This window comes from Echinops telfairi, unplaced genomic scaffold (assembly GCF_000313985.2).
Source record: "Echinops telfairi isolate 266 unplaced genomic scaffold, ASM31398v2 ScPeMD7_7424;HRSCAF=8462, whole genome shotgun sequence".
Lineage (NCBI taxonomy): Eukaryota > Metazoa > Chordata > Mammalia > Afrosoricida > Tenrecidae > Echinops > Echinops telfairi.
In genome coordinates, this window is record NW_022111324.1 from 40,329,702 (window position 1) to 40,345,870 (window position 16,169).

At 37.3% G+C, this 16,169-nt stretch overlaps 1 protein-coding gene across 1 annotated transcript in view; it reads right to left on the reverse strand.

The window, feature by feature from the left end:
- Positions 1-16,169, reverse strand: part of KCNT2 (potassium sodium-activated channel subfamily T member 2) — a 480,656-nt gene that overhangs the window by 230,856 nt on the left and 233,631 nt on the right. The window contains exons 9-12 of the mRNA XM_004700062.2: positions 13,126-13,306; positions 11,713-11,877; positions 5,979-6,115; positions 2,842-2,905 (exon numbers count right to left, since the gene is read on the reverse strand). Of these exons, the coding sequence (XP_004700119.1) occupies positions 2,842-2,905; positions 5,979-6,115; positions 11,713-11,877; positions 13,126-13,306 (547 nt within the window). The remainder of the gene's footprint in view (positions 1-2,841; positions 2,906-5,978; positions 6,116-11,712; positions 11,878-13,125; positions 13,307-16,169) is intronic.

Consider the following 16,169-nt stretch of genomic DNA (forward strand, 5'->3'; position numbering starts at 1 on the left):
GGCTGTGTGTGCAATTTTGTTGTAACTTGGATACTTCTTAAATCAGAGATTTTAATATATACATGCAATACGCACACTATTATATATAGTTTTCTTTTATGATGGACCATTTTCTCTAGAAAACGTTCCTTCAACCCTGACTCAGTGAAGATGTGGCCTCTCCTGTTTGGGTTCTCAGAGCCATTTATAAGGTGTGAACCCGCTTGGTCTTAATTCTTCTGATTTTACCACTGCCAGGCCTTCAGTTGGGCTCAGTGTGTCCACGTGGAGAGTCTCTCTGAATCAAATCCTTCAAAACGTAAACCTTTTCTCCCTGGATTGGGAAAGTAACCAGCCATAGCTATTCACAGGAAACCTAATTTTTCTGCATACAGACATTTACCCACCATTCTTGTGTTTAGTCCCTCCCTCAATGCATCTGGTGCCTCCACTTGCTGAGAGGTTTCCAGTTCCATGGCACAGATGTCAGACTTCCTTCTGTTAAGTCAGCTACCACTCAGCCATCTGCTTTCTAGCTTCCAAAACTGTGTAAGTTTGTCTCGTCTACCATCTCCTTCATCCCTGGGAGTGCAAATATTTTTCTTCATTTCCTGTCAGTTTCATAGAGTATCAAGAGGAAATTGAATCTATTTGTTCAATGGAAACTCCAAAATTCACATTGTAAGTACAATTTATTCTAGAAAACATGATTTAGTTATTTTCTAGCCTATTCCCTTCCTTATTATATAAATGCACCAACAAAAGGGTACACATATTTTTAAACCAAGTTATCCTAGGAAGAGCACAAGACCCATAATTATAGAAGTTAAATAATTATGGAAATGTAAGGTAGACTTTGCTAAATTCAAATTTGTTCAATAAATATATTTGGTATGGCTATTATGCCAAACCTAGAAAGCAACCATTGATAGACCTGTGAATGGTCTAATATGATTAAGTTGATGTTAAAGCAAATATCATATTAAGCTAATAATAGTAAATTGTTGACATTTATTATGTAGGCAAATTGGGGGAATACACTGGTTAAGGAATCAAAAATACTACCAAAGCTAAAGCATTTCCAAAGTCTATCATACGATAACTGCCATGACAATGCTACCAGAACAGTATACTTATATAATAAACAAACCCCAAATGCATTCATTGCCAGCTCAGTGGTTCTAACCTCTAGTAACCCTACAGGACATAGGAGAATGCTGCATATGATCTGACAGACAGTAAATCTTTATGTGAGCAGACAGCCTCATCTTTCTCTTAGAAAACACCTGTTGGGTTTGAAACACTTTACTTAGCAGCACAGTGCTTAACTCACTGCATTAATAACTTACGGAAACATAACTTCCAATCCAGCCATGGGGTTTCTGTTTCTAGAAACTGAAAACATAACTTCCAATCCAGCCATGGGGTTTCTGTTTCTAGAAACTGACTGCATACTCAAATAAAACTCACTGACATCTAGTCAAACCAAACTTGTAGCCTGTAGCCCCGGTGGCACCATGGACTACACATTGGGCTGCTAACCCGGACCTCAGCACATGAACCCAACCTTTCCACAAATATTCACAGCCTTCGAAACCCAAAATGTAGTTCTACTTTGTTTTACAGAGTCGCTGTGAGTGGCTGTACTTAGATAATTCAAAAGACCCCAATGTCTAAGGCACAGGAGTCTTACTCAGGCATTTGCTAGGTTTATAGGTGACTTTAGGAAACCCGTTTTCTTAAGGCTCAAGGTTTGAAAGAAGATCTCAGAGCAATGGTCTGACTGGTCACCTACTACATGGAATCCAAGAGAATTAAACTTATTATTCAACAGTAACTGTAGAGAAGAATGGAACTAGATGGATTTTAAAAATGCATATATTTTAAATTAAATATTACAATTTTCATAATAAATTTTTGGTTTCTATTTTCATCAAAATTAAGGTTGAGGAAGTTGATGGAAAAACGAACAAGAAGCTTAGTTAAACAAAGAGAGAACACCAAATAGCTAACCACAGTAAGGATTCGTGGTCCTAGACGACGAGAGAGAGAAAATGCCGATTAGATGCCCTGGAAAAGTCAGAACATGTGTTAGAAAGACTCATGCAGATTTAAAGTTTTTCCCCAAGACTGTACAGAAACTACCAAGTGCTCCCATTAGTCAGGGTTCCTTAAATGTAGGCAAAGATACACATGTCTGCTAAGACACCGAGAAAGCGCCAGGAGCTCATCAACATACATAATAAGGCATTTCTTAAAAACAATAAAAATTTTATCTAATAATAGGAAGTTACAATCTAATTATTAGTCTATAGACCTTTAGACATATAAAATACTCCATACATCATTAAGATCAATGGTTCCTAAGATGGGCTTGATTCATAATTCCTTGGGGAATCTTTGTAAAAAAATATAGAGCCCAAAATCTCACCTCAGATGCTTTGAGTAGAACTTTCACAACTGCACATTTTTTTGAAAAATCTCCAATTAATTCTAAAGTAGTATGCCTAATACATCTGCCTTTTTTTCAGAGTTGAAGAATTGAGGCCATTTAAGCAAAATTAGTTAGCATAAATTATATCTGATGGAACAAATATAGTTCTGTTTATATAGAACTCATTGCGTTTTGATCAGCAGAAAAGCCAATAGTAGTAGAAATCCATTTGAAATACACTCTGCTGCCACAAGAAAAAATGCAAACACTCTTATTTCATGACAAAAGTACCTGAGAAATACCTAGTTCCATTTAGAATATTTTATTTGAGTCACCAATATTTCATGGTGGCAAATTTTAGAAAATCAAAATTTAAGAATATCCCGAAAGGGAAAGCCGAACTGACAAAAAGAGGTTGAGAAACTTACAGATGATGTCCTGTCGGCTTCACATCGGCTGCTCAGAATGAAACAGGCCTCCGCATCGTCCATCCTGAGTGTGGGCAGAAAAACAATCTGTCACCCACCGGGACGCCCCCAGGTCGCCCGAGAATCCGGACTTTCTTACCTAGTCAACAGGTCGAAAGCTACGCCCATGTAAATTCAATGTATCTTCATGCTTAAATAAAATGTGAAGATCATGGCAATGAATTTGTCCTAGGGGTGGGGATATATATATATGTGTGTGTGTGTGTGTGTGTGTGTGTGTGTGTGTGTGTATCACCATTTACTATGTGACTGAGTCATTTATAATGACAGCATGTAAAAGAAAAGCCACATGTTATTTATTTCTTGATACTTAAAGTTTCATAAATATGACCTGATTCAATTAAAGGAGTTGTATTGGCCTTCATTTAGTGATTAATTACATTCTGACTGCAATGTTTAAATTAAACAAAGAGAGAAAACAGAGTCACTCAGGAGTCAAAATCTCCTGCACAAGTACGTGCCCTGGAAAGGAAATATCAGACTGTCACCAAACTCCTCCCGCACATACGCATTCTACATTTCTTCAATAATGGACAGTTCGTGATTGCCTTTCATACTTGATAATGCCCCCAAACTTAAGGCTCATGTGCTTTCAAAATTAGAAGAAAATTGACCACATGAACATTTACCATTTTAGTTCACAGTGACAAAACAACACTTTTCAAAAATTATAGACAACATTTTCTACTGAGAGGAAAAATAAAAGTCCATGCAATTTGGATAAGCCAAATAGTTGAAGAGAAATGTTGAACAAAGGTTATTAAGTTGATCTGCATGTATAATTACATTCTCTAGACATCATCCATTACAAAGCTACCTAAAAGTAATTCAACTGACCTTTAAAATCCTACTCATTGTTCTTTGCATGGGAATTATTTTGAAGAATGTATTAGTTAATATTAAATCCCAAATCTTTTACATGAACTTAGTGTTATAAATGTATTTGAAAATGGATGATCTTGTTATTGAAACGTCTTCTTACCCATCTTTTGGAGTATCATTAAAAGAAATACTATGTGAAAATGCTCTTTGCAAACCTGACTTATTTGGTAAATACTCATTTTATTACCATTAATAACAAATTCACTGTATTAGTGCCAAATAGCAACTAATTTAGATTTTAATAACTACGGCTGACCTGTTTAGCAGAAACAAAGCCTCCATTTATCACATGAAGTCTTAAGACCGAAATATGACTTATTTTCCCTTGCAAAGAACTTCACTCTTATGCAATAAATGAAGAATGTTGAAGAGTATAAAGAATGGGATTAGATTATGCCACATAGTGAATATAGTTAGAGTGTGGCTGAAGTATTGGAGAATCTGGCTTACTGAAGAACTGTTATATGTATAATGAAAACACGTGTCCCGTAATTTAATCCACCAAATGGATGACCATCATCTCAAAGAAGCTTACTTTTCCAATTGTGTGCCACTCACTACATTCTGACCATTTTAGTGGTATTGGTTAATTTATGAAAGCGGGGAAAACATCTCAGTTTTATTATCTGACTAAATATAAATCTAAAGTGATGTCAGAGAGGTTCCTGTTACTAGATAGCTAGTCATTATTTGCAGAATGAAGCTAAAAAGAAGGCTTGGAATCTGTGCTGCAAACCAAAGCCTTTGTTCTTATTCCTTTCTTTCCCATGGCCTCTTTCTCCACACCACCCGCCCCAAACATATACAGCTCACTCGCTCTCTCTCCCTCTCTCTCTCTCACACACACACACACACACACACACACACACACACACACACACACACACATACTTGCATTCATGCTCGAACATACCATCTCGCCCTAGATTCTAGGGGAAAACCAAACAACAACAATATAAAACATTTACTCCACACTCGTGCCAGAAAACTCAGAGAGGAGATTTTTAAATTTGAAACAACATGTAGCACAACTCAAGGATAAGAATGAAGATGTGTGAGACTAATAGCAATGGGAAACATCAAGCAAAGTCCCCTCTGCTAAGGCTATGTCCTAGCTTCAGAAATTACAGATGCTGTTTTGCAGAAACCGATTTCCTGGTGTCCAGAGTCTGCCCTCTGACTCTGCTCATGTGGTGTAACCCCACATAACCTGTGACGAATCTTAAATGGCATGTCACCTTAAATTGGGTAGGCTGACATACGTATAGCAAAAAGGACAATTAACTAAGATCTGTCATCTTTCTGATTCTTCGTAGCCCCAGAGACTTCTTTGTCTCTTATCCCTTGTAATACCTGCCCAGTGCACACCAAACCTCGTGAAGGTTTAGATACTCACCCACACTGTTTCTGAATCTCATGTAATGTTTGCACCCAAAATGTATTTGTGAAACAAAAACAGTACTCAGTTTTAATAGTATGAAAATGGCTAGGTCAGATAATCTCTGATGGATTGAGACAATTGTACCATACTATACTTCTTGGGTTGTGCGGGCATGAGTTGTGGAACATCTTTTCACTGACAATAGGATGGAAAAGGGGTGCGAACTGTTTCTGCTTTTCCGCTTAACTAGCAGTACAACTAAATGCAGGAGCCCTGGAGGTACAAAGAGTGAAGGCTTGCCTGTCAACTGAAAGATTGGCAATTCCAATTCACCCAGCAGATCAGATGCTCTGCTGCCACAACGGTGACAGACTCAGAGCCCTGTGGGGGCATTTCCTCGACCGCATGGCATTTCTACCATTAGGAAGCAACTTGACGGCATCCAACAACAATCTAAAAAAAACCAAACTCACTGCCATCGAATTGACTTTGACTCTCGATGACCCTGTAGGATTGGTTAGAACTTACCCCTTTGGGTTTTTGATACTGTGGCTCTCTCCATTTTACAAGAGTAGAAGGCCTCATCTTTCTCCCACATAGCTGCTGATGATTTTAAACTGCTGACTGAGGTTATCAGTCTAACATCTAACTACGATGCCACCAGAGCTCCTCAATAGCCTGACTTAATTCTATATCCAATGCACGGAAGCATAATTTGCGATACTGAAAATAACTAAAACATATATAGAGAAAAATAAGGCACTTGACACTTTACTGCAGGGTAAAAACGAAAAACAAATAAACTGATACCTACTTTGCTCTCAGTAGGTCCTGATCTTTCAGGGCTGAACCTTGAAGATAAATAACTCGTTGTGACCACATTGGTATCTGCAGCACCCTTCGAACTTGCACATCCATTTCGGTCGGACACAAAATCACCACATAATAATCCTATCCAAAACAAAATGTGCCATGAGATAGAAATACTAATTTTTTAATACTATAGTGCTCAATAAAATCAAAGAAATTTTGAAATGTAATACAATGAAACTGCTTTCTTGCTAATAAATAAAATTTCTAAAACCTAGTTATAGGAGGAGTAACTAAAAAGTATTGTTACAAAATCAGAGAAACCTTTACTAAACCAAACTATCAAACGGGAAGCTATTTTTTTTATGTGTTTTCCATCTAGATCTATGTACTTGTGAAAGCAGTGTTTCCATCTGTAGAACCCTTCCCCAAGGAATTCTGTGACCGTGGGTTTACACAACATCAAAAAAGGCAGTTTTAACATCCTCTGAGAACTAAAATATGTTGCATCTCTCTAACTCTCCCCCCTTGTGGCCCTGCGGGTGTTGTGGGTTATACTTTGAGCTGCTAACCACACCACCAACAGTTTGAAGCTACCACCCATTCCACAGGGAGAAAGGTGAGACTCTGTGCTCCTGTAAAGATTTACAGCCTAAGAAACCCTAGGGAAAAATTCTACAGTCTCTCTGAGCTCAACTAGATAGGAGTGGGTTAACCCTTCACAGAAAAATAGTGTGCTGCTCATTATTCCATGTCAAAATGCCATTTTGACATTCTGGTGGAACTTGCAATGGGTTATGAGTTGGCCGACTAACTACAAGAAGAGCAATTCAAAACCATCTGCTGCTCCAAGGGAGACAAAGGGGCTTTTGGGTCGAACATGATCTTGGAAACTACAGGGGCGGTCTACTCTGTCCTAGGTTGGCTCTGAGTCAGAGTAGACTCAACAGTAGAGTCTGGTTGGGTTGGAGGAACACAAATCATGCTCCTCTACAAAGTCCTTGTGTGTGTGGATCAAAAAGAAGTGTGAAAGAGTGGGGCTGTGGGGTGCACTGGGGTTTCCCCTCAAAATTCTCCTCAAAATTCCCCTCAAAATTCTCCTAGGACAGCCAAAGTTACCCTCCAAGAACAAGCTCTCAGTGGCTCTAAGGCATCCCTATTCTTGCTATGGGTTTATGATAGTGCTGCCATGAGGATCACTGAGAAACTCACTGCCATTGAGTCAATTCTGACTCATAATGACCCTGTAAGACAGTCATACTTCCCCTGTGGTTTTAAAGACTATAACTTTTTACCGGAGTAGAAAGCCTCATCGTTCTCCTATAGAATAACTAACTGGTGGGTTTGAACTACTGACCTTGCTGTTAGCAGCCCAACTAGGGCTCCTATTTCATGGCTGTACATATATCTGTTCATACTCAGGCTCTCCTGCTGGGTCATATGGTATTTCTGTTTCCCAGTGGTTGAGGCAGCACTACACCGGTTTCCATAAGGCCTGCACAGTTTTACAGTCCCACAGCAGAATATGAGGGGCCCAATCTCTGTGCACCCTCTCCAGCACCTGTTCCCTTTTGGTCTTTAACTTGGCTAGCCATACTGGCATCTTACATTTATTTTGATTTGCTTCTTTCAAATGGCTAATGATCTCGAACAGTTCTTCACATGTTTGTTGTTGGCTATCTGGATGTCTTCTTTGGTGAATTGTGTTCATGTTATCTGCCCATCCTTAAAGTGATTTGTTTGAGTTTCTTTTTGAGATGCTCCAGTTTTCCATATATCTTAGAGATTAGATCCTTTTCTGATGTATCATTGTCAATTTTTCCCCATCTGTGAGTTTTCCCTTTACTTGTATGATGAAGTCTTGTGATGCACATAAGTTCCTAATTTTAGGAGGTCCAAGCCATCTGCTTTGTCTTCTGTTGTGTGTGTTTTTTGTTATGCATGGTAATGGGCTTATGCTATATATTAGGGCCAGGTAAGTTTGTCTTGATTTTCTTGTGGATGATATTTATAGTCCCAGGGTTAATATTTAGGTGTTTAATCTACATTGAGTTCATTTTTATATATGCAGTGAGGCATGGGTTCTGTTCACTTCTTCAACACATTGAAATTTAATGTTGCCAGCACAATTTGTTACAAAGACCTCAATTCTCCATTTAATGTGTTTTGACCCTTTGTCAATTGTTTATAAGTGGGTGGATTTATCTCTGTGTTCTCTATTCCATGCCAATCAGCTATGTATCTATGATTGTAATAGTGTCCACCTGTTTTTATTACCATGACTGTGAAGTAGGTTTTGAGGTCAGGAAGTGAGAGGCCTCCTGCTTAGTTCTTGTTCTTAAGCAATGCTCTGATCTTTTTCTTTTCTATATAAGGTTAGTGATTAGCTTTTCCATTTGTTTAAAAAAGCAAGTAGGGGTCTGGATCAGGATTTAGTTATATTTATAGATTTCTTTTAGTTGTATTGGCATCTTTATAATTGTAAGCCTTCCCATTCATGAACATAGAACATTCTTCCATTTACATAGGTTTCTTGGTTTGTGAATGGCCACCAGTAGAAGAATGGACAAATAAACTTCAGTACCTAAACAGAATGGAACACGCTGCGCCGCTAAAGATGATGAAAACGTGAATCACCTCACCACATGGATGGATTTGGAGAACATTAGGCTGGGTGAAGTTAATCAATCACAAAAGGAGAAATATTGCATAAGACCACTGTTACAAAACAAAACACAAAACAAGACTTTCATACCAAGATAAACAGACTTTTATGGTTACCTGGGGTAGGAGGAAAAAGGATAAGCACTAGACACAGGTAGACAGATGTGAACTTGGGTGAAGGAGGAAGATGGTATTCTACAAGCGGGAAAAGAGAAAGAAAAATGGAGCAGGGGATGGCAAGCCATGGGAGAATTGATATGTAGTTTCAGTTGTGAAATACAAAAATTATTATCTAAAATATAAACTGCCATCTAATGCAGAATAGAAAAGTAAAATTTTAAAAAAAGAACATGTAGGTGCTTTGTCATAATGGGAAAACATTCCTCAGTCAATTTTCATGGTCTTTTCCTCAATCACAGAATGTTTTATTTTATTAAAACACAACGTTTTGGACCAATCATGACAAACAGAAAATGTTGCTGTCGTCAAGGATTTTGTGTTGCTTGGATCCAGAACCAATGCTCAAGGAAGCAGCGGTCAGGAGATCAAACGAGAGGTTGCTTTAGACAAATCTATTGCACAAGACCTCTTTAGAGCACTGACGGGCCAAGATGCTACATTGAGGACAAAGGTGCACCTGGCCGCAGCCTGGTATTTCAAGTCTCATTTGCAGTGAGAGCTGGACATTGAATAAGGAAGACCACAGAGGAATAGATGCACTTGAATTTTGATGCTGGAGATTCATAATGAAAGTACTGCTACATGGACTGCTAAAAGGACAACCCGACCTGGCTTAGAAGTACGACCAGACCGTCTCCTAGAGGCAAGTATGGTGACCTTGTTCTACACACTTTGGACATATTCTCAGGAAAAACCAGTCCTGGAAGACTGTATCATGTTCAGTAAAGTAGAGGAAGGCCTCCAGGAGCTAAATCAACAAATGGTTGCAAAAGTGTACTACAGCATAGGAACAAATGGCACAGGACTGAGCAGTGTTTCCATCTGTTGTGCGTAAAGTCACTATGGATTGGAATCCACTCCATGGTCCCTAGCAACAAGAACACTCCTTCATGATCATTCTGGGTTCTAGGAGGAAGTTGACCAATGTTCTCTCTTTGGAATACCCCCCAAACTGTAACCATAAACTTCTCTGACTTAACTTTAACTGACTCAGGAGATCCCCTCAAAATGACAGTTTGGCTTAGGCTTTTGTTTGTAAGCACTATAATGACACTAAGACAAACATGTTACTGAGAGAACTTGTCTGCAGCCATCCACCAGATCTCAGAGACATCTTTAAGCATTGTTCCCTTGGATTAAACCTATGGATGTATGAATGGTAATTCTGGTAGCAATATTTTTTCACTTACCTTCATAGGTTAAATAGGATTGGTCTATAATTTTATAAAACAGAGATAAAATTTCAAATATCAATACATTTGTCTAGAACTATCTCAAACATCTTATTACCATCGACAGCAGCCAATTCTATTATTCATACTATGAAATCCTTATCACAGCAATAGGCAGATCTTGAAATCGACATTAACTTATAGGCAATATTACTAAAGTATTATCTTTAGAATACAAATATGATAAAACCATTTTCTATTTCATTTGCTAATTCTGGATTTCTAGTGAATATAAGATGGGTAAGGATTCATAAACATTATAATATTGACATTGAATAGTAGAAATGAGTTTGAAAAAATTTTATCTTTAGGAAATAGTGATGACATTCAGTCATAAAATCGTTCAGAAATCTACAGAAATTAAAAATCTCTGATAAACCTTTACCATGTCATCATTCTAAACTATATCATTTAGAGGCATAATAATTTTCTATGTGGACATTAAAAAAGGAAAAAATTTATTATCTTTTCTGGAATCAAAATTTCCCCCAAATAGATTTTTGTTAATGAACATAATGAGCAAATTGAAAATTAGCCAACATGAGTATGCGATTTAAAACAATGAAACATCACATATAAACATGGGTTTCCTCAAAGAAAGTAAAAAATGCATGATATATCAAAAGTATATAATGTATAATTTTGATCTCAATTATAAATCAAGCTTTTGAAAAATAAGATATTATTTCTAAAGATCTACAAAATATTTATGAAGCAATCTTTTTTACTTATGAAGCAAAACAAAACACTGTTGCCCAGTCAATTTCGGCTCACAGTTACCTTATGGAGGGTTTCTGAGACTGTCAATCCCTATGGGAGCAGACAGCCACACTTTTCACCCTAGAAGTAATTGTTGGATTTGAACTATAAACCTTGCAGTTCCACTCCTGGCCTATATGCCAACAGAGCTCTTTATCTTTTATTAAGAGAAGTATAATTGCATATACTCAACATTATGTTGATCTCTGGGGAATTTTCCAAATTTTGACACAAATGCACTGAGGCTATGAAAGCCCTTCAAATAGCTCTTTGCTGTTTGGGCTAGACTAGGTGTATTAAGCAAGAAAGGAATTTGCCTAAATCTACATAGGGCCAATACCCCATCAAGTTAATGTTTGACATGAAGATTTGAGCTGCCTAGATAGATAAAGAAATTTTTCTCAACCCTTGTTCTCAATTCAGCTAGTTAGTGTCCAATTTTCAGCATTTACTGCAACTGTAAATAGACCCAGAGTCTAAAAAGCAAAAGTACAAAGGGAACTTCCAGTTTTCTTTTTAGTCAAACCTGACAACGTTCTTCAGTCTTTATCTGAGCAGATGCTCCTCAAATGGCTGTTTCATTGTTTCATTGTACATATATTTTATGTTAAAATTCACTGTTGCACAAAAATATGATTTATCTTCACTCAAAGAAGAGAAAATCATTTCAATTCAAAGAACCCTCTCCATCTGCTTTTACAGCATAGATAGACATAGACAGAAACTTAAAATGCTGTGTATTCCTCCAGCATTTCCTATGTCGTTCATTGTAAGAGAAGGTCTTCCTTTACGCTCTCTAAGTGTTGCTTGTATAAAGACCAAACCCGCAGAAGGCAAGCTGCCTCATCAGTTAATTACATATGGTACTCAGAATGATTCGTGCATAATATAGTTGAAATGTACCTGTAGCCTTGGATGAGCATAGAACTCATTTAAGAAGTCCATGAGCAAATCAATCTTCAGTGAGCTGACACACAGAACAACATGCTTTTCAGTTTGGGCTCTATGTCGACTATAGTTCCCACCTGACTTTTGTCTCTCCATCCACAAATAGGCCAACTGTTCAAACTGTAATATATATATTTTTACATGAAAATGAAAATCATTGGACATGAAGATAAAAAAAAATGCAATAGATCTGCTGTTTATTAGATATACTCAATTTCTTAGCTGGAACTCATTGAGATTAAGATGACCCGCGTTCCTTCAACTACAGACCTTTCAGATGATTGCCAAAGAGCCTGCAAATGCCTCCCAAGGGTATCAGGTCTCTAAGGAAACATAGGAACATGATTTCCCTGTTACAGTAAAACAGATCACTAAGAGGTTTGTGCTTCTGTTTTATGTCCAGTAAAGTGGATAGCCATGGAATGAGATCGGCTAAGTGAAAATGCAAACTGCACATTTATTTCATAGTCTTATGTTAATTCCACCCCACATTAATCAAATGGGAGATACTTTTCCCACAAGATACAAGGCCAGATTGTTTATAGCTTTAGAGAAGTTGGTACTGGAGGAAGTAAAGCTTTCAAGGGAGGATGTCAGAAAGGAAGAAATATGAAGAAGGCACAGCGATGCCGTTGTTGTAGCTATGGGAGGTATTTTTAGATCAATTGTGGTCAAATTATGCTACGGACATGGAGGTTTCATATGCACTTGCTATATCCTAATTTGGCTCTGCTAATCCATGGGCACATGAGGTTCCCTGTAGAAAATATTTGGAAAGTATATTTCTAATTTATATCTCTGTGCCTTTGTAACCTCTCTTTATTCTACACAAAGGGGTGCAAAATTTATACATATCATTTTTAGTTTTTGCTCAGCAACATATGCAATGCCCATTTTTCCATATGTGGCTTTTGGTTTTATTTTTTGAGAATGAAGATAAATCATTCTTTCTCAAATTTATTTCCTTGATATGTGATTCTGCATAAAAACTGTGCTATCCTACAAAATAGTTAAACCATATAGTTAAATACCCTATTGAAATACTTAAAATAGATGTCAACTATCTATAATTGACACTTTTTTGGAGTAAAGCACAAACAAACCGACCTTCTCTTTATATTGATAATATATATTGAATATATTATATTCAATATATTATATGAATAATATATATTGAACACTTTATAGTGTTCAATATATATTATGTAAAAAGAAATTTGTGAGACAAGGTTAATTAAATGGGAAGATGTAATTAAAGCATGTGCCAATATATTATTGTTGTATAAGTAAACTTTTATTTATTATTAAGTATAAAAAACGTTATTTGATAACTTTTGCACATTGCTGTACAATGTAACATATATTTACCTGTATGGGTAGAACCACAAGAGCAACACAGATCATAGCAACGACAAAGAGCTTGGAGGACCACGTTTCAGGAGTGACATCCCCAAATCCCACAGTAGAAAATGTCACAATGCAGAAATATAGGGAGTCAAAGAGATTCAGCTTCTTTCCTATCCGTTCTAGATGTTGGATTCCACAAATGCTAAAGAAACAAATACGCATTAAGTTTAAAATGTTCATATTGGACACGTTATTTTTCAAATAATTATTCTTTTGAAAGTAAAAACCATTAATAGTCACTCTTCATTGGACTTTTAATATTTTGCAGAATATTTTCTCCTCAGCAAAATGCAATTTCATCTTATATTTACTCCAATATTAAGCTTATGTGGCCATATTTTGACTAATAGTTGGCAAACAGTGGTTTTCTAAAATCCCAAATTATGTTTTAAAAGCACATTGAAGCAATGCATTGAATTTTATTGGTGACTAACATACAGTTTGAATACACTTGTAACCAACACATAGTCTAGAAATTCCAAAATCATTTTTCATCAAAATATTTTGGTTTGTTCTTCATTAAGAAAAGGAAGGACATTTTACTAGTAGGTAATTTTTAGGTAAATAAATATGAAAATGTTGAGGAGTTAACAATTTCCAAGTAATGCTCAAAGACATTAGGGCCTTAAGAGGGCCAAATCACTGAGGCCTGGGGCACTTTGATGGGAAGGGAAACAGGGAGGATGTCCCAGAGCTGTGGAAGCGGCAGTCATTGGACCTTGGGGGGATCGTGTGTTGGTGGGTGTCCAAAGGAAAAGGACCTCGATTCACCATATGTATAGTACCATGATTCCCCCCTTGCAGTTTTATGACCATTTAGATCTGATGGACAAGGATTGTCACTTGTAAAAATTGATCCGGGGAGTTTCCCCTTGGTATCAATACCCATGTTTAGGGTAAAAAGAGCTCAATCAAATGGGAGATCAAACTGCAGGGCAATAACTCATGGGTTGCAGCTCACAGAAGAACTGTACTCAAAGAGACTCATCATACCAGCAGTGTCCAGAGTGCAATATCCTTATATCCCAGGGGAATGATTGACAGTTTTAATTTTTTGTTTCTATGTTTCTTTTTCTTGTTTTCCTGCCTTTTGTTTGTTTGGGGTCTGTATTTTTGATGGTTGGTTTGCTGCTATTGTTGGTGTAGTTGGTCTTTTGGGGTTTTGATTTTGTCATCATATGAGTAACAAAACAACCAGAGTTGTGTATAACCTGTGGAGATACAGATGGGCTCTGGGCTCCCACTTAACTTTAGATCCAATCCAAGAACAGTTAGTTCTGGTCACATGGCCCTGCTCCATACTCACCTTTATGAAGTGATCACTGAAGATTAGGATGATACAGCCAAGTGTGGCGAAGAAAGCAGATGGTGCCCGGCTATCAACTGGAATAATGTCTGGGTTCTTAAATGCTTGTATTCAAGCAAGAAGCATTTTACGTAAGGAGTCAACTATGTCCACATGAAAGAAGCACACCAGCTTGTTGCGATACAAAATTGACCATAACAAAATCCACATATGATGAAGGGAAAGTATCAGAGCTTAAGTTTTGAACACTCAAATTGTAGAAGGCGATGGAGGACAGTGGGAGTCCAAAACTCATCTGCAAAGTATGTAGTCAAATTAAGCCACCGGCAGATCCCCACTAGTCCCTGAAAGTGTCTCGAACAGCTTTACTATTATATAAAGATCATTGTAAACTTGGTTACACTGGATCCAACTTGATAATCGGTCAGTTGCCCTCCCTCTTGACCCAACCTGTGTTCGTTCTAGGATGATGTATTTCTTGCTTTCTCATGACAAAAATTTCTCCCTGGCTTTTAAAATATTGACAGTGGTCTTTTCTTTATTACTCATTATTTCTGTTTGTATCCTATATTATTATTATTACTTTATCCTTACCACTTTATTTTGCTTTTTTTTTACTGTTTCTGTTGGGTTTCCCAGTTTTTAAAGCACAGAAAAAGTGGATGCATAGAGATAATAACTGATGCAAGGTTTTATAGGGGGTGTAGGGTGGGGATGGGGAGGTGAGGAGACTTGGGGAAGCAAAAAGTGAATGCAGGAGTGGGAAGGGAGCACTAGAAGCACTGGAACTGATTGTGATTATACAACTCATTTTAAGATTGATTTTCCCATGCAAGTATATGATTTGTGAATACTATATCAAGAAAACCATGGGGGTGGTGAGGATGGGGGAAACTTGACCAATGCTTACCATAGGCAAAGGAGAAAGAGATTTCATAAAGGGCACTGAGTTTAAGTCAGTGGTGGCAGAATAATTTGGAAAAAGATATCAATAGAGGCTGTACTGCATGAAGAGAACAGTCAATGACACTGAATTATACAAATAGTAGTCATGGAACTGGATAACGTTCTGTTCTGTATATTTTTGCCACAATTAGAAAAAAAATACATGAATAACACTGACTACAAGGAAGGAGAAAATGTTCTAGAATTGAATATGATAACAATTGACAGTTCTTCTCGATATGATTGAATTACTGAATTGTATCACATGTGGATAAAATGCTAATAAAACAGTTCCAAAAAAATGTGAAAGTAGGGAAATCAAGTCAAACCTAGTGCCATTGAGTTGATTCCCACCCAGAGAGATCCTACGGGACAGAGCAGAACTGCCCTCCGGGTTTCCAAGACTGCAAATCTTTACAGGAACAGAGTCTTCTCTCTCCCTCAGAGCAGCTGGGGGTTTTGAACTGCTGAGCTTGCAGTTAGCAGTCCAACACATAACCCACTATACTGAAAGTAAGGAAGCGTATAGAAATTATTACAATTGTCAAAATGGTCTGGGAGATATCATAGCTGCTGTTTTTGTAAAGTGAGGTGACCAAATGCACATACATTGTGCAATGTTAGAGTGAGATCTACAAAGTACACCTTTAAAATAGTACATAGTGAAATATTCTTCAGCATTACAAAAATGTCCAAGTACTGATGTATGCTACACCACCAGAGTACCTCAAAAGTGTATTGAGGGCAAAAAGTC